Source organism: Xiphophorus maculatus, chromosome 2, assembly GCF_002775205.1.
Source record: "Xiphophorus maculatus strain JP 163 A chromosome 2, X_maculatus-5.0-male, whole genome shotgun sequence".
In the NCBI taxonomy this organism is placed as follows: domain Eukaryota; kingdom Metazoa; phylum Chordata; class Actinopteri; order Cyprinodontiformes; family Poeciliidae; genus Xiphophorus; species Xiphophorus maculatus.
This window is the reverse complement of record NC_036444.1, coordinates 19,215,745-19,232,887: the sequence shown is the minus strand read 5'-3', so window position 1 is coordinate 19,232,887 and position 17,143 is coordinate 19,215,745. Positions and strand designations below refer to the sequence as shown.

The window sequence follows — 17,143 nt, the reverse complement described above, 5'->3', positions numbered from 1 at the left end:
CCATGGCTTAACAGTAGAGCAGCTCTGGTGTCAGAGTTCTAGTTCAGCTGACTGTTCAGGTTCAAAGTTGTTGCTTTTAGAAAAATATGGCCGTGTTCCTTAAGGTCTCCGTGTTATTTCGCTTTATTAGTTTTGCATGCTTCTTGTGAAGCAGGACGGTGTTTACAACAGTGTGTACAGGCAGATCAGTTGCTCGGCTGTTTGGCTCTGGTCTGCTCTCTCGTTCCCATAAACTCTCTTTCAGGCTGAATACAGAAGTGATTCCATGGAAATAGCACAGGAAGCTCCTTTACCTTCTGCTTTAAGCTGAAGAAGTTGATCCGGAGTGAAGTGAAGGCTGAAAACTTTGCTGTGCGGAACGTCTTCTTAATTCAGGACCGCTTGGAAATCCATGAAAACTTAAAAGCACATTATATTAGGAAAACAAAGTGATTGACAAAGTGCATAATATTGTTTTATTTGCGTCTGAAATACGACTTTGTCTTTTCTAGCTGTCATGGTAACTCAAAGCGGAAAAAAGAGAACCGCATTTGCGCATGCAGTTGTGACGTCAGCATTGGAACTTGAACATGTACTGTGTGCTCCATCCATCCATCCATCCATCCATCCATCCACCCACCCACCCAGACACCCCCCCCCACACACACACACGCACACCCCCACACACACCAACACACACACACACACACACACACACACACACACACACACACACACACACACACACACACACACACACACACACACACACACACACACAGGCATGATAGACATTTACCACGCTTTGATTTTTCAAATCAAAGCATTAATTTGAAAAATTAATGCATAAAAAAACAAAAAAAACTCAACGGACTAGTGTAATTACTGGCTTTGGGATCCCTCAGAATAAACTGCAGCACTGATGAGATGCTGGCTTTACCCTTGACCCCTTTAAACCAACCTTGGCTTGGTGGAAGATGGAAAAATTAAAACATTATCACTTTATAGGTTAAAAAAAATGCAATTTCACATTTCTTTTATTTCCAATGTTTCATATGTGAACATAAAACATGGGTTTTTCATGATTAAAAATTAAATGAATAAAACCCCAGAAATAAATTAAGACATTCCTCAATCCAAGCTGATTAATCACATGCATCTACTGTTTGAATGAAAACAAGAAAAGATAAAACTGTCATATTATTAATGTACTTTACAACATGTCATAATTATAAAGGAAATTTCAGGAGATTTTGATTTATTAAAGGCTATTTAATGAAAACTAATAGTTGATTTCTCCAATCCCTCCCTCAGAATTAACTACAGGAGCAGTGTACCAATAAACATACCGAAACATATAAATCAACAGCTTAATTGGGTTATCAATTTCTAATTACCAAATCTTCATAATGTGAAGTTGAATGGCAGAAGATCAAAAAATGTTGTTTGTGATTTGCCAGACTTTGACACTATTTTCATATTTTCATTTAGAAAAATTGTGAAAACCCAAAATCATTTCCTTCCACTTCACAATTATGCACTACTTTGTGTTGCTTATAGAAAATATGTAATATGTAAGAATTTGACTGACAGTGTGAAACAGTTACAAATATAAAGCTTATTACATTAGGCATTGATATAGAAATGGACCTTGATTTAGATTGTCATTTTAATGTATTATTATGCAATTGTGTTTTAATAAATTACATAATTAAGTCTTGGAAGCAAATCACTCACATTTTTCACTATCAACCCAAATTTAGAGTAAATCAGAAACGGTGTTAAAATGTAAAGCAGACATACCACACTTTTTACCCCAAATGCCATTAAATTGAAAATATTTTGTTTGTATTAAAAATTATTGGAGGAAAAATTAACATAAATCCTTAAAAAACTAAATAAAAAGTGTGTTACTTTTCAAACATCTATATTGTTGTGATGTTGGATTTAATTGCACATATTACATTAAATTATCTTAGGTTTTTCAGTTTCAAGGTCCTACAGTGTTACAGCATTTCCTTTTAAAAACAACATAATTGCTGGAAAAATTTATTGGCAGTAGAAAGTAAGAACGCTCTCCTGGTTTCCTCTGACCATCAGGACTGGAGCTCTGAGATCCCGGGACAAGACGTCGAGCCATGCCAGGTACAGAGAACTGGGACACCCATCTCTCCTCCCCACCGGCATGGTGCTGTTTTTAGACACAATGAAGGACACATAACAGGATTTATTTTCAGTTTGCAACAATTGTATCTTCTAGTTCGCAGGACAGAAGCAACGAAAGTTACGAATGTTGCACTCACATCACAATCAGAGCTGCATCTCTGGAGTAATCTAGCAGCACCTCATTCAGACGAATCTGACGGAGGGACTGAAGGTCACACAGTGTTAATTCTAGTGAAGAAGAACTGGGGAATAGAAAAATGTGAGTGGTAAGAATTTCTCAGACCTTAGCCATGTTCCTCTCTAAATCCTGCTTAGTGATCATCCAAGGTGCTTCCTGCTGTCTTGTAGGGTCAGAATCGGAGTCCTGTTTAGGATTTGTGTCCACCCTAAAGCGACCAATCATGTTCTCGAAATGATGAACACTGGAGAAAAGAAGAAGTTCCTGATTAGATAATGTTTCAAAAGACTGGACCAGCATGTTTTTTTCCTCCTGCTGGATGGAAAAAGCTAAGTACAGGTCATGCAGTTTTTCTTGTGGTATCACCTTTATCAGCAACAAGTTGCTTTCTAAATTACTTTGTCATTCTGTCACATAGTTGTGGAGTGAATTTGGTTTAAGATCTATAACATGCTAACTGAGATCTGGGATGGAGTTTCTGGATCTTTCAAAATCTCTTGCGTAGATTATGTGATAAGTCTGATCTTGAGGCGGATTTACTGAAATACCCGATCCTTGAACAAGCATGCAGTCTTACTTGACAGGCTGAGGATTTTGGTAGATGTCAGAAATCACTTCAACATCTTGGAAACCGAGACGGAACCTCTTGATGAGAGACAAAACCCTAGAAACAAACCATACACCTTAGATATTTTCATATACAGGTAAAAGCCAGTAAATTAGAATATTTTGAAAAACTTGATTTATTTCAGTAATTGCATTCAAAAGGTGTAACTTGTACATTATATTTATTCATTGCACACAGACTGATGCATTCAAATGTTTATTTCATTTAATTTTGATGATTTGAAGTGGCAACAAATGAAAATCCAAAATTCCGTGTGTCACAAAATTAGAATATTACTTAAGGCTAATACAAAAAAGGGATTTTTTAGAAATGTTGGCCAACTGAAAAGTATGAAAATGAAAAATATGAGCATGTACAATACTCAATACTTGGTTGGAGCTCCTTTTGCCTCAATTACTGCATTAATGCGGCGTGGCATGGAGTCGATGAGTTTCTGGCACTGCTCAGGTGTTATGAGAGCCCAGGTTGCTCTGATAGCGGCCTTCAACTCTTCTGCGTTTTTGGGTCAGGCATTCTGCATCTTCCTTTTCACAATACCCCACAGATTTTCTATGGGGCTAAGGTCAGGGGAGTTGGCTGGCCAATTTAGAACAGAAATACCATGGTCCGTAAACCAGGCACGGGTAGATTTTGCGCTGTGTGCAGGCGCCAAGTCCTGTTGGAACCTGAAATCTCCATCTCCATAGAGCAGGTCAGCAGCAGGAAGCATGAAGTGCTCTAAAACTTGCTGGTAGACGGCTGCGTTGACCCTGGATCTCAGGAAACAGAGTGGACCAACACCAGCAGATGACATGGCACCCCAAACCATCACTGATGGTGGAAACTTTACACTAGACTTCAGGCAACGTGGATCCTGTGCCTCTCCTGTCTTCCTCCAGACTCTGGGACCTCGATTTCCAAAGGAAATGCAAAATTTGCTTTCGTCAGAAAACATGACTTTGGACCACTCAGCAGCAGTCCAGCTCTTTTTTTCCTTAGCCCAGGTGAGACGCTTTTCACGCTGTTTCTTGGTCAACAGTGGCTTGACACGAGGTATGCGGCAGTTGAAACCCATGTCTTTCAAGCGTCTCTTGGTGGTGGATCTTGAAGCACTGACTCCAGCAGCTGTCCACTCCTTGTGAATCTCCCCCACATTTTTGAATGGGTTTTTTTTCACAATCTTGACTAGGGCGCGGTGATCCCTATCGCTTATACACTTTTTCTGACCACAGTTTTTCCTTCCCTTTGCCTCTCTATTAATGTGTTTGGACACAGAGCTCTGAGAACAGCCAGCCTCTTCAGCAATAACCTTTTGTGTCTTTCCCTCCTTGTGCAATGTGTCGATGGTCGCCTTTTGGACAGCTGTCAAATCTGAAGTCTTCCCCATGTTTGTGTAGGCTTCAGAACTGGACTGAGAGACCATTTAAAGCCCTTTGCAGGTGTTTTGAGTTAATCAGCTGATTAGTTTGTGGCACCAGGTGTCTTCAAAATTTAACCCTTACACAATATTCTAATTTTGTGACACACGGAATTTTGGATTTTCATTTGTTGCCACTTCAAATCATCAAAATTAAATGAAATAAACATTTGAATGCATCAGTCTGTGTGCAATGAATAAATATGATGTACAAGTTACACCTTTTGAATGCAATTACTGAAATAAATCAAGTTTTTCAAAATATTCTAATTTACTGGCTTTTACCTGTAATCTCATGAAAATAAAAACAATCCTCTTGTAAAACAAGAAAGAGATTCTTCTATGATGAATATATTGCTTCATTTCTCCAAAAGAAACTAAAATAGCAGACCTCTTATATAAAACAAGTAATCTTACTCCTCTTTCTGCTCGTCCTTTTTGTCTGCTTCCCCTCCAACAAAAACTCGGACCTTACACCTGGCCCAGCGCTTCCTGCGAGTCAGCAGGTATGGCAGCAGCAGCGTCAGACCTAACAACAGAAAGATCATCATTAGGAATCATGCTAAAAAGTCAGAGAAGCGAGAGATGAAGGTGGTGACTGGTGACTGCAGACGTAGCGGTCCCACCTCCGTCATCACACAGCCAGTAAACATCAATGGTCTTCTTCCCTTGTTTTTTCTGGAACACGGTGGTGAGTTGTGGCTCAAGATCAACAGTGACAGAAGCTGCAAACAATAATCAAAGTATAATCTGAATGTACTTAAAGCTCTGTCATGAAAATACATATTTCCTTGTGATGTGATGATGTGCACAGTACATACATGCTGTGCTTGTTCGAATAAGGGAGGCGGGAGAGATGGTGTTAATGTTGTTCTGTCCCTCATCAAAACCTTGATTAACTGTAATAAGAACAGTTATCAATGTCAATGTGAGACAGGGAAGAATGTATTGATCACTTAAAAACTTTAAATTGTTCTCTAATAATGCTCTCACCATGTGACTGAGGTGGATTGGAGACATCTAAGCCCTCTTTCATCCTCAGCACACACACTCCATATTGCAGGTCAAAGGCATCACTGAAGAGCACATACAATTGAATTCAACAAAGCTTTGTTTTCTTCATGTTTGGTCAAAAATAATTAAAAAAAGATATATCCATAAGATTATTTATGCTAAGTAGATAAGATAAATATTACTCACTGCAAGATTTCTATGTAGTTGTGTGTAGCAAGAGATGGGTCGGAGCGCCAGTCTTTCTTGAAACCCATCAGCAAAACGTTTGGCTTTATTCGACCCAATCCTGCCCCCTGGTGGGGAGTTTGCAACATGAGCAGAGTGGAAAGAAGATGGCCAGGTTATTAAATATATTCAAAGTATACGCCTCTGTGAAAATGAATGCCTCAATCAAACTTTACAAATTCTATGCAAACCATCTGACACATATTATGTTGCATACACTGAACTCTAATAATTATTGAAACACATTGAAATGAACAAATGTTCTAGATAGATAACCGACTCCATAATAGAAAACAGTCAAAATAAAATTTTAAGTACAACACTTTGTTGAATAGAAAGATATTTTATGGGAGAGACTACAACATTGATTCTTGTTTAAACCATATTTTGATTGTTAAGCTGTTTCTGACCTGAAGCAGCATGTTAACCCCACAACGTAGATCCGAAGCCACAACTCCCCTATAAAATGACTTTATCTTCCTTTGGTTCAACCAGGAGATGTGGCTGTTACTGCTGGCCTTTTCTAGAGTTGATGGGGAAGAATCAGCCTGAAATTCAGGAAAGATAATTAGTAGTTTTTTAAATTACAGAGCTAAACACAAATAACCTTATGTACTACTTTATTGAATGAGAATAAGTTGTATGTGGGCATTTTAATCTATACGCACAGTGACCACATTTCCACACATCATCATACTGAGGTTCTTTGTGAAACAGTTGACGAGATCCAAGAGAGCTGGACGACTGCTGGGAGGACCTGTGAGCACCAAACACTGGGGTCTTGGGGGAACAAAGACATAAAGAGGTTTAATGCAGAGCCAGTATCAAAACAGGAAACGTAGTATAGAGCCATAACAAAGTACCTTTTAATATACTTATACTGACTTCTGTACATGATCTGAATTCACTAAAACAACTTAAAATAACAAAATGGGAAGAGAGACGCAGCTGGAGCCATTTTACAAGCTTGTGCTCGATTTTTAACCAGGCCCACATGGAGTGTTTGTTTCCCAAAACCTGAGTCTTAGTCCTACTTGACTAAAGTACACAATTCCAGCTAAAGTCTATAGAAAACTCTGTCAAAAACTTATTTAAGGGTACATATACAACTAGTTACCCCATGGTAGAGAACTCTTGGCTGCAGTTCTCTAACAGTGAGCCTCCCATCAATTTTACCTTCTTTGTCATCTCCTGAGGAGCATATCACTAACCTGTAGTTCTTGACGTGGTCCTCCACAAGGTTCAGACCCACACAATGATTCAACGCCAGATTGTAGGAGCTTGCTTGGAGTGATGAGCCCCAGTTTACATCTAAGCCAAGCAAGGAATATGAATGAACGCTTTGATATGACAATAAGCTATACTTTAATGTAAATGTAGTTTTTACAGTGAGTCAGATTACCTGGCTTTTTGTACAGTGTGTATCCCAAGAGGAATACGACAACACCAATTGCAATAAGAGCCGCCCACCAGGTCAGCAGGAACATGATCACCACACATATTATAGCACATAGCAGTGACAGCCATTTACTGTAGAATCTGAAGGATGGACGCCAACCTGCAAATGTACAAATAAACACAATACACACTTCACAGTCAGAGAAACTGGCCTTTGTTTTACCTACATTATCAATTGCTCAAGGGCACATCTTCATGCAATTTAATGTAGACATTAACTTGTACATAAAATGATACACAGCTACATCATGTTATGCATTTACATGCATAACATGATTCATACGTTACACTCCAGGGAAAAAGTAATTTTCACCTTTAAGATGTTGTCTGTTTTTGGTCATTTGTCGTTCATGTCTGATCATTTTATACCAAAATAAAGGAGTAAATGTAAATTGACGTTTTTGGGATGGCGATTTCATTATTAAGGGTGAAAAGGCAATCTGACCCCATGTAAGTTCTGGTTGTGAATATTTAGTGACAACACATGGCATCAAGCATTTGCAATAACTGGTAATAACTCCTTTGTATCGCTGTGAAGGAATTTTGCCTGCACTTTCTATGTTTGATTGTTGTAACTTTGCTTACATTGGAGGGTTTTTGAACATGAAAAATCCGGTTAAGATCACTCTTTGATTAGGCTAATTCAAAAGCAATTTTCTTTCTTTTTTTTATTACTGAACTTTATCCTAAACTGATGGCCAATCATTCAGGATTTCGGCTGGAGTCCAGAATTTGTGCTTTCATCAGTTATAGCAGGTTTTCAACTCCCGACTCAGTAAAGCTGCCCCTGAGAATGATCCTGCCTCAATTGTGCCTGACTGTCTAATTATACTATGTTCTGTTTAAGAAATACTGCCAGGGTTACTCCATATGTAAAGGGGCCCACATTGCAAAACTTCTACTTTTGTCTTGTTAGTCCACAGACAATTTTTTTAAAGGTCTTGGGAACCATCAAAAATATTTATGGGGTAAATGAGACCGGCCTTTTTATGAGGTCAGTAGTGATTGACTCAACTGAGGCCCACCCAGCTTCAGATGTTGTTATTGCTCCTTTATGACCTCTTATTTAAAGGACCAAAATACTATTTTGAAAGTTTCTCTGTTCCATGGTTTTTGTAATCATTTATAGCCAACGGCTCTCACTACAGTTCAGTGAAGACTTAGAATCCTAGGAATGTTTTTGCATTTTTTCCAGAGCTTTATATTTTTTTGTTTTTAATGTGTTCTTGAATTTAATTATAGTAGGTCGTGTATTGCCTTTTAAGATCTTTTAACCTACTTTGTGTTGCCAGAGGTTCTATTTAAATGAATTATTGTTATTAATTTAATCAGGCTTAAGCATGGCTAGTAAAAATGAACATCCATTCAAGAAGGGGTTAGTATATTTCAGCTCATATTTTCACACAGGTCCTGGTTGGTTTTGAAACTGGCTTTTCTATTTACTCAGGTTGCCTTTGTCTAATACATCACATATTTCTTATTAATATGGAAAAAAATAAGTGCGGCAGAAAAGCAACTACAGAAGAAATCTGCAAGAGAGCAAATATTTTTGACCTACCTGGTGAATTGGTGATTGAAGCATGGAAGCAGCTGAAATTGATCAAAGAGTAGGAGCACAGGTAGAAATTGGAGATGATCGGAGCGATGGCATTCAACTCAGCTGGTAAAAGAAAACAGATTTTTTTTTGTCATATGCTACTCTTTACTGTGTGAAAAACATAAACTTCTTGTTTAATATTAACTTTTCAACTGACCAATAGGTTTAAGATGGTGCTACAGGAATAATTAAATTTGCATTGTATACATAATGAAACGATAACTATCAATTATATCAAATATACTGATTATATTGATATAAAAGGAAAAAAATCCTATTCAGTGACTAAGAATTTAAACTGTATCTTGAAATTAAAATAATTTTTGTTTTCATTGCTCTTTCACTTAGTTCTTGCTATAAACTTTAAGACTTCATTTTGTGGTCATAAAGAATATCTATTCCAAAAAGTAAGATCACCTTCAACCCAATATGCTGTAGGATTTGATTAGAAAATACATTAAACATCTGTCTTAATGACCCACCAATGATAACAAAACAGGCAGCTATGATGTACGTCAATAGGTAGGCTCTGAGTGGTTCATCGTTTTTGCCATATCCTTTGCCGAAGAAACCAATGAGAGGGTAAAGATGGTCCTTACAGAGACACTATAAAGCAGAATATAATAAATAGGACAAAAACACCAAACAAAAGATGAAGCGCCATTTTTTCACATCTGTATAGTGGTGTTTGAGAAAATGTGTTTGTACCTGAAACACCTTGGGAGCAGACACCAGGCATGCCAAAGCTGAGGACAGAGTTGCTCCAAATATACCAGCAGTGATGAGAGGGGCGAAGGCTGACACCATGCTTAGTGACTAATCACAGAAAAGGTATTGTTTATTAAACGCCTACTTCTTGTCAAAAATGCTAACCAGTTTTATATGGTTCACGGAAAATATATAAAAATCTTTATTTTGATTGGACATCTATCCATGTGGCACTAAATAACTTAATCTTAGAATTTGATTAAAAACAGACACAAGAACAGCTACAGTTACAATTGATGTAAATTTTATGCCATCATATTGCCGCCTTGCTCTGCCTCTCCTTATAGTTTAGAGGCATTAATAACTATTTACATTTCTATTGTGATTAAATAATGTCAACAAAAACAGTACTTCACAATTTTGGATATAAGAACAGTGTATAGCGGCATGATCGTTTGGGTTACAACTGACCTGATAGTAGTTACTAATGCCATAGGTGCAGGTCTTATTGTTAATGCACTCGGTGAAATCCCATCCATACTGACATGCTAAACCTACGCAGGAGTCCATGGATGTTGAAGGGAGCAAAGTATCATTTAGAGAGCCAGAGGCATCCCGAACCACACAAGATCCTGCATAAAAGTTAACATACAAAGGAAGAAATCCAGTATTTACAACCGCCAACAAACCCTTAATACAAAAAATAGACATAGAAAAGGAAACAATTATTAGCTAGGGATTATTAGTTCAGTGCTGGGAAGGTTTTTTCAAATTTACTCTAGAGAAAACAGCAGCAAAACATGTTAAAATACTACATTTCAAGCATATTCTCTATGCATATTTTTCCCATACAGAAGTAGGCTTACCAACGGTTGCAGAGATGACAAGGTAGGAAAAAGTAGTCCAGAAAATCGCCAACAGTGTCCCTCGAGGAATAGCTATTGTTGGATTCTAAGATGGAAAACACGTGGGATATACAAAGTAAACTACTTCTATCCAACCACGTTAATATTTATTCATGTGTATTTTCTTTTTTTTATCGGTGGGGGATACATGTGTCCCCCATATATTGCTGGAATATAAGAAAGAGAAAAAAAATATACTTGCATACCTTCAGATCTCCAGAGATGTTGGCTCCTGCCAGGATGCCCGTAGCAGATGGGAAGAAAATAGAGAACATGCCAAAGAAACTGCCCTCTGGACCCCGCCAGTTGGGTACAAAATTGGCAGCAAAAATACCAGCTGTTGAAGTTGAAAAGGTAAAAGTTATGGAAGAATTGGGGAAAAGAGATAAGTCTTATCTGTCTTGGCTTAGAACTTGCAACCTAGATTGGACATTTCATCCTAAGGATTCATATCTTTATTATAGACATGTTTCATGTTTCAAAAGTATAAAGTTGCCAGAAAAACCACTCATTAAAATATAAATTACAATAGAACTATCAAATAAAACAAAAAAGAATTTAACTACTAAAATGGTCAAGGAAATGCAATGGGCACATTAAAAACTTAAATATTATGTTCAACTAGAGCTGAGTGCCAGTAATAGTTACCATTATAGCTAAAGAATCCTTTGGCTTGTTTCTCCAAAGAAGCAGGCATAATGGTTCCAACGATGTAACTGGCAAATGACACCATTATGACAAGAAAAAACAAAATCTGGGCCTGCGGAAAGCACATTGCAAAGTACACTGTAAGTTTGCATTGTAGACAAACATTTAAGATGGTTTCTTAAATAAAATTGGGTTTTAGCAAAATCTCCAAAAGTTGCACATTATTTTATGCATAAACATGAACAATATCATCTAAGACTCAATTGAAAAGGTTTTTGCTCATATTTCTGTCCCACTCTGTGGAAGTCCCATTATATGCAGCTGTTTGAGTAAATTTATAGTTGATTTAAATTGGTTTAACCTTTTACGCCACAAGGCGGAAAGCCTTGGCAGTGCCTGACTTTCTGTTCAAACACAGCTGAATTTATTCCTATCAACCTTTTATGTGCCACAGATCATACAATAGCCAATTCTGTAACGTATATAGAAACGGTCAGGTAACCTAGATATCTGAAGTCTGGAATGTGGTATCACAGTTTTATGCTCACAGCAAAAGAACTACTAGCAACATTTTAGGAGAACATCTTAAAAATGTGAATGGATATTTTAAAGTTACACCCAGTTTTTTAAGGACACAATAAACTTTAACTATATGCTATAACTATATGGTCTCATCCAGGGGTCAGCAACCTTTATAACCCTGAGAACCACTACTTTTGTTGGTTGAGCTAAAATTAGCTTAGAGCAACAACAGATGAAACAACTGAGATATTTTTTTGTTTCTTGGGAATGTGTTTTGATTTTTGAATTAAAGACACTTGCAATTTAGTTTTTAAAGTAAAGAAATTATACTGATGGGAGTGAAAAAAACCTGCGACAAAATGTTAAACTTTATAGAAAATTATGTAAGAAAAAAAAGCACGTCGTGTAGAACCAAAAGACAACATTACCATATTAAAAAGAACATCCCTAACACTATTAATCTTACTTATTTTTCAGAAATGCTATGTACTGTATATCTCTGAAGCAAACTCCCAGGATTGTTAAATTCTTTGACCACTGATCTAACCTTTGACTCCCACGCCATGCCTGCCATTGAAATCCCTAGCAGCAATGTTACGGTGATGATCCCAATGATGCGGATGTCATTCGTTTTGTCCACCATGACAGCTCCATGTTCCTAAGAAAGAGGTACATATACTGTAAGTCTCTGTTTGCTTTATTGTGTCACTATAGAACCTAATTTGCACATGCATGTGGAGAATGCTTCTCACCCTCATGAGGTCTGTGACGGTCTCAGCAAAGCCCACAGTGTGCATTGCCACAGCCACAGCATTGGCAAAAGCAAAGATCAAGCCAATAGAGCCGCCCAGCTCTGGACCGAGGCTGCGACTTATCAGGAAGTAGGTACCGCCTTGGGGTATGTGGTGAAAAATATGATCTGGTTAGAAGTTTGTGACTTTTTCACACTGAAAATAGACTATCTTTTAATAACAAACCTCCTTTGACTTTTCCGTTGGTGGCTATGGCTGAGGTGGAGAGACCAGTGATCCCAGTTATAGTAGATGACAGCAAAATGATGACCCAGGTCATACCTGTCAGAGGTGGGAAATAGTCTGAGTAAAGTTTCAATTCATCCACTGAAAATGTAATGTAATTTAGCACACATGTAGACCAATGACGGTTATGTCAGTCAATTAATTTGCAAGGAGCTGACAGTTCTGGAGCAGAAGACAATTGCTGTCTAACACTCTGTCAGTGAGGTATTTGAAGGTCTTCACATACAGAATATGCCTTGTAAGATACATTAACATAATCAGCACTTGATGCAGTTTGGTTGGAATTGTTTTGTGACATTGTGGTTGATTGTGTTGTACAGTTTGTCAACATGTCAGCTATTCTCTATACAACTAGCAATTCTTAATACAACCATCCAATTGCATGTAAACTTGAAGTGCATCATTTATCAAACCCTGACAAGTGCTGTCAATGCTATCTGGCATGTCTATGAGATATTCTCAATGTTTGGAGAACTTCACTTACATTGATTAATTGTTGGGAGTTCTTTTCTACCTCTTCTGTCACAGTTTACAAACTCTTTTCACCAGATCCTTGCAGACTGAATCCTTTTCATAGCCAAATTTTTTCTACATGTTAACTAAATAATGCTTAAAATCACATAAAATCTTAAAATCGAGAACAAACACTTGAAAGTGAGTCACACCAGGAATGTTTAACATACCGATACCAGCCTGAGCTGTGATCCAAGGCAGTCTCAGGTACAAGATCACCCCCCAGATGTTTAACATGCAGCGAATCTGTGTACAAACAAGCAGGATTTTTACAATTACGAGGCAGAGGTTAATGAAAAAAGTTTAATTTTACTACTGGCAAGAGAGACACAATTTATGACTGAGGGTGCCAGACGTTTATATAAACTTGTATTGCATTTTAGTATCAGTTAATTGCAATACACCAATTAAGTTATATATAAAAAAAATACGAGGAACAAAAAAAGCTGTGACACATTTAAGTGAATAAGTAACTATGTTTTAAGGGACATGCTAAGTGCTTGCATCATAAGAAATGAAGGGATCTGAACTCTTGAAGGAGTACAGTTCAAAAGAGTGTGGAAAAGGTGGTAAAAAGTTAATTTTAGCATGTTTTTTCAAAAATCAATGTATTCAAGTTTAGGATCAAAGCCGATCGGTGTGCTTCATTGAGACATTGTCTTTAACAGGCCAATAATATCTTTAAGCTTATACACATTTGTACATTTCTTTTTATTAATGTTGCAACTATTTCCCCAAACTGCACTATGTTTGAATAATCATTAGCTGACAAACATTTTGTAAATAAAAATAAAAATAAAAAACAGGACTGACAGCTTGTATTTGTATTATCAGACAATATTCATTGGTTTATTTTATCCTACTTACATGATTAAAGTTTTGATTATGTTTTCAGATGAGTGCATATGCATGTTGATTGTTTCATATTAAGCAATATATTTGAATGGCAGTTCAGTATCAGTGATTTAGATGTGACCCTGCTCCAAAAACACCTGATTTAGCTTCTCAGCTCTACAAGAGCCTCCTACTGACCTGATTATGTAAATCAGTTGCGTTCAAATAGGAAAACATTTGACAAATGTAGGACACAAGACCTCAATAACAAGATCTGCCCTTCTTGGACTCACTCAGTGCATAATAATTTATTGAACTGACAAACGTAGTTAAAGTTTAATTCTTCATTTCTGCATAAAACTTCCTTAAGAAGAGCAAAGAAACAGACAAGGAGTAACAAATCCTTAAAGCAGCCTTTTGTAGTTGCTTCCGGGTTAAAGCAGCTAATCTGCTTTAAGATGCACAGACTGGAGAAACCTGCACAATAAAGTTACTGAGTGCTAAATTTTTACAAGTAGGTACATTGTAAATCTCATCTGGAAAATATTTTATAGGGTTTGTTTGAAAAACACTTGTTGATACTCAGTCAAGACTCCTTCTGATTCAACAGCATTTTCCCTTTAGACGTTTTCTTCCAGAAAACCGTAAAACCTTTTCACAGTTCAGGCTGTTTGAGAGGTTATAAGCACAATAGGGCTACAAACACCATAATTTTCTGTCTATAAGTTGCAACATTTTTTTTTTACATTTTTCTTTTACACACAACTAATACAATGTGGTGAAGAGGAAAACAAAAGCTCAAGGACGAATTTACCTGAATGCAAAAGTGACATTGAGAGGGAAAACAAAAGAGAAACTGAAGACATGTGCGAGGCTGTTCAATTCGAAGTGGTTTTAGTGCACAGGAAGATGATCGATGACAATGACAATGACCTTTCTGGTTCCCTAAGAACTTCGGGATCCAATTTAAACTATTTCTCATCACTTTCAAGGCCGTCCTGTCCCAGCGCCTTTGCATTCACTCATCCTTAGGTTGCTCTGCCTTCATTCACCTCTCTGTCCACTCCGTCTGTCTCAGTATCATGAGGCCAGAGCCTTCTATTACGCTACTCTGAAATCAGCCGCCACCTGATCCGTAAAACTGACTCCCTTCCTCTGTCTGAAAACCTCCTCAAAACATATTTTCAAATCTATATAATCTCTGTTATGTTTGATTTATGTAAGTTGCTGATAGTTTGTTGGTTTATTGCTATGTTGTTTTATTTTTTGTACACTGTCCTTGAGCGTTTTGAAAAATACTTTAATGCATTATTATTATTCGGCTCAATACTTTTACGCAGCCGTGTTACAGTCATGCTGGAAAACAAGCATGCACAGTACATAATTCTGTATGTTACTGGTACATTATTTGATTAAAAGTAAAAAAAAAAAAAAAAAAAAAAATATATATATATATATATATATATATATATATATATATATATATATATATATATATATATATATATATATATATATATATATATATATATATATATATACATATTGTGCCAGGGGGGGGGGGGGGGTAACTATCTCATGATACAATGTGAATACCTGCAGTGAGGCATTTACAAGTATAATTTAGTTTATTTTCAAAGTTAGTGTGTACACCGTATATTCAGATGTGAACATCCATACCCAACACACTCATCCTTGAAGGGCTGCCTGGGGGGGCTGGTGCCCATGTCCAGCTGTCATCATGTCAGAGACAGGGTAGATCCTAATTATATCACCAGGGCAACACAGCCAGGACAAACAACAATGCACACAAGGAGTTTTTTTTTTTTTTCCAGGGAGACCAATTAACCTAACAGTCATGTTTTTGGACTGTGGGATGAAGCCAGAATACCTGGAGGGGACCTACAGGGAGAACATGTAAACTCCATGCAAGAAGACCTTCTTTCTGCAAAGCAACAGTGATAAAAACTAAGCTACTGTGTAGCCATAGGTGCAGTCAGTAGTTCGGAAATTACAGTACTTTTAAAATCCGTTTTTTAAATTACTTTTAAGTTAAATGAAAGACTTTTCATTATGGATTACAAATCACAGAGATAAATGACACAAGACAAGTGAGAGATATATATATAAAAAAAAAAAAAATGTTTCCCTCCTACTGGTTTGAAGCCCAGTTTACCTTTTTCAAGCTGATGATGCCGATTAGAACATTGATGAAAATCTCTTTAAGAATTTAATCCATCACAACTCCTAACCTTACATTAGGTCAGTCTACCTACCATGACTCCCTGCACCCAACCAAAGCGGGTGGGTTCAGGTGGGGGCTCCTTTTGCTCATCCTCTTCTTCAGACGTGTCTCCTTCCGTCTCCTCATACACGGGAGGTCTGGAGTCATCCTAATCAAATTAAGTGTTGTTAGGTTTGATGACTTAGAGATGTAAGAAAGTATAGTTTAAAAAGAAAATTTAGGGGGATTTAGTGGTGTAGTATGCACGTAGAATAAAAGCGGTATAATTTAAGAAAAAGTAGTAACTTCATTAAGCATAACTAGAGCTAAAATAATATTGAATATCACCGTACTGAGTCGACAACCTTGCAGAAATAATATCCAAGTCATACATAGATGAAGATTTAAGATATACATTTTACTTTATTTGCACATTGAATAGGTATTGAATATATGAACTGATAAAGAGTAGACATCCTTACCTCAGGATTACCATGCAGTTGATGCAGAGATGGCCTGAAGCGTCTCTTCCGACCCCACGCCTGACTGTTGGCGTAGAAATCATAGTGTGGTGGAGCATCTAGAGTCTCGTACCCACTTACAGCAATAGACGGACGGGATGTCATGCTACTGCCATCACCGTAACACTGATAATAATCCGACTCATCAAACCCCCCAGACGATGTTTTACCATTAAGTACTGACAGTGGAAGGTTAGTTTTGTATGCAGACAAGTTAACATTGTCATTAGCAGTTGGATGCTCCATTAACAATGTCACAGAAATCTCAAAACGATAGTGAATAAGAAGTATTCCCTTCACATACAGCTGGCTGGTAGTCAATGAAGTTGATTATGGAGTTGCAGTTAAAAGAGGAAGGCTTTATTATGAGGGCTGGGTTTAAAAATGACCTCAAAGTAGCAGGAAGAGCCTCAGGCCGTATAAGATGTTCACTTGTTCAGTGAAAAGTCAAACAAGACTCATTACAGGAATTATTAAACCTGACATGAACAGTTTCACATTGAAGAGGTCAGCCAAGAAATTCTTTAGGACTTAAAGCCAGATATTTGATTTAAAAACAATTCACAAAAAAAACTTTTCTACAGATTTTT

At 37.2% G+C, this 17,143-nt stretch overlaps 1 protein-coding gene across 1 annotated transcript; it reads right to left on the bottom strand.

Moving 5' to 3' along the window:
* Nucleotides 1-998: 998 nt before the first annotated feature.
* Nucleotides 999-16,904, bottom strand: slc12a3 (solute carrier family 12 member 3). The gene is made up of 26 exons (XM_005796245.2): nucleotides 16,515-16,904; nucleotides 16,085-16,201; nucleotides 13,145-13,220; nucleotides 12,402-12,497; nucleotides 12,177-12,316; nucleotides 11,972-12,082; nucleotides 10,903-11,014; nucleotides 10,461-10,591; nucleotides 10,216-10,300; nucleotides 9,821-9,981; nucleotides 9,350-9,457; nucleotides 9,124-9,247; nucleotides 8,603-8,704; nucleotides 6,989-7,144; nucleotides 6,798-6,897; nucleotides 6,255-6,366; nucleotides 5,997-6,134; nucleotides 5,548-5,654; nucleotides 5,341-5,423; nucleotides 5,169-5,246; nucleotides 4,974-5,072; nucleotides 4,765-4,876; nucleotides 2,901-2,987; nucleotides 2,429-2,567; nucleotides 2,283-2,350; nucleotides 999-2,170 (listed from the first exon to the last, which is right to left on the bottom strand). The coding sequence occupies exons 1-26, from the start codon at nucleotides 16,797-16,799 to the stop codon at nucleotides 2,029-2,031; spliced, it is 3,069 nt and encodes a 1,022-aa protein (XP_005796302.1). The 5' UTR covers nucleotides 16,800-16,904; the 3' UTR covers nucleotides 999-2,028.
* Nucleotides 16,905-17,143: the final 239 nt, after the last annotated feature.

What these genes read in the sequence shown, in the direction of transcription:
- slc12a3 (XM_005796245.2), bottom strand. Translation starts at nt 16,799, where the DNA reads ATGGAGCATCCAACTGCTAATGACAATGTTAACTTGTCTGCATACAAA. An exon ending in AACTGCATGGTAATCCTGAG is followed by an intron (nt 16,202 to 16,514) that starts GTAAGGATGTCT and finishes TAATTTGATTAG; the next exon opens with GATGACTCCAGACCTCCCGT. An exon ending in TGTCATCTCTGCAACCGTTG is followed by an intron (nt 9,982 to 10,215) that starts GTAAGCCTACTT and finishes ACTTTTATGCAG; the next exon opens with GATCTTGTGTGGTTCGGGAT.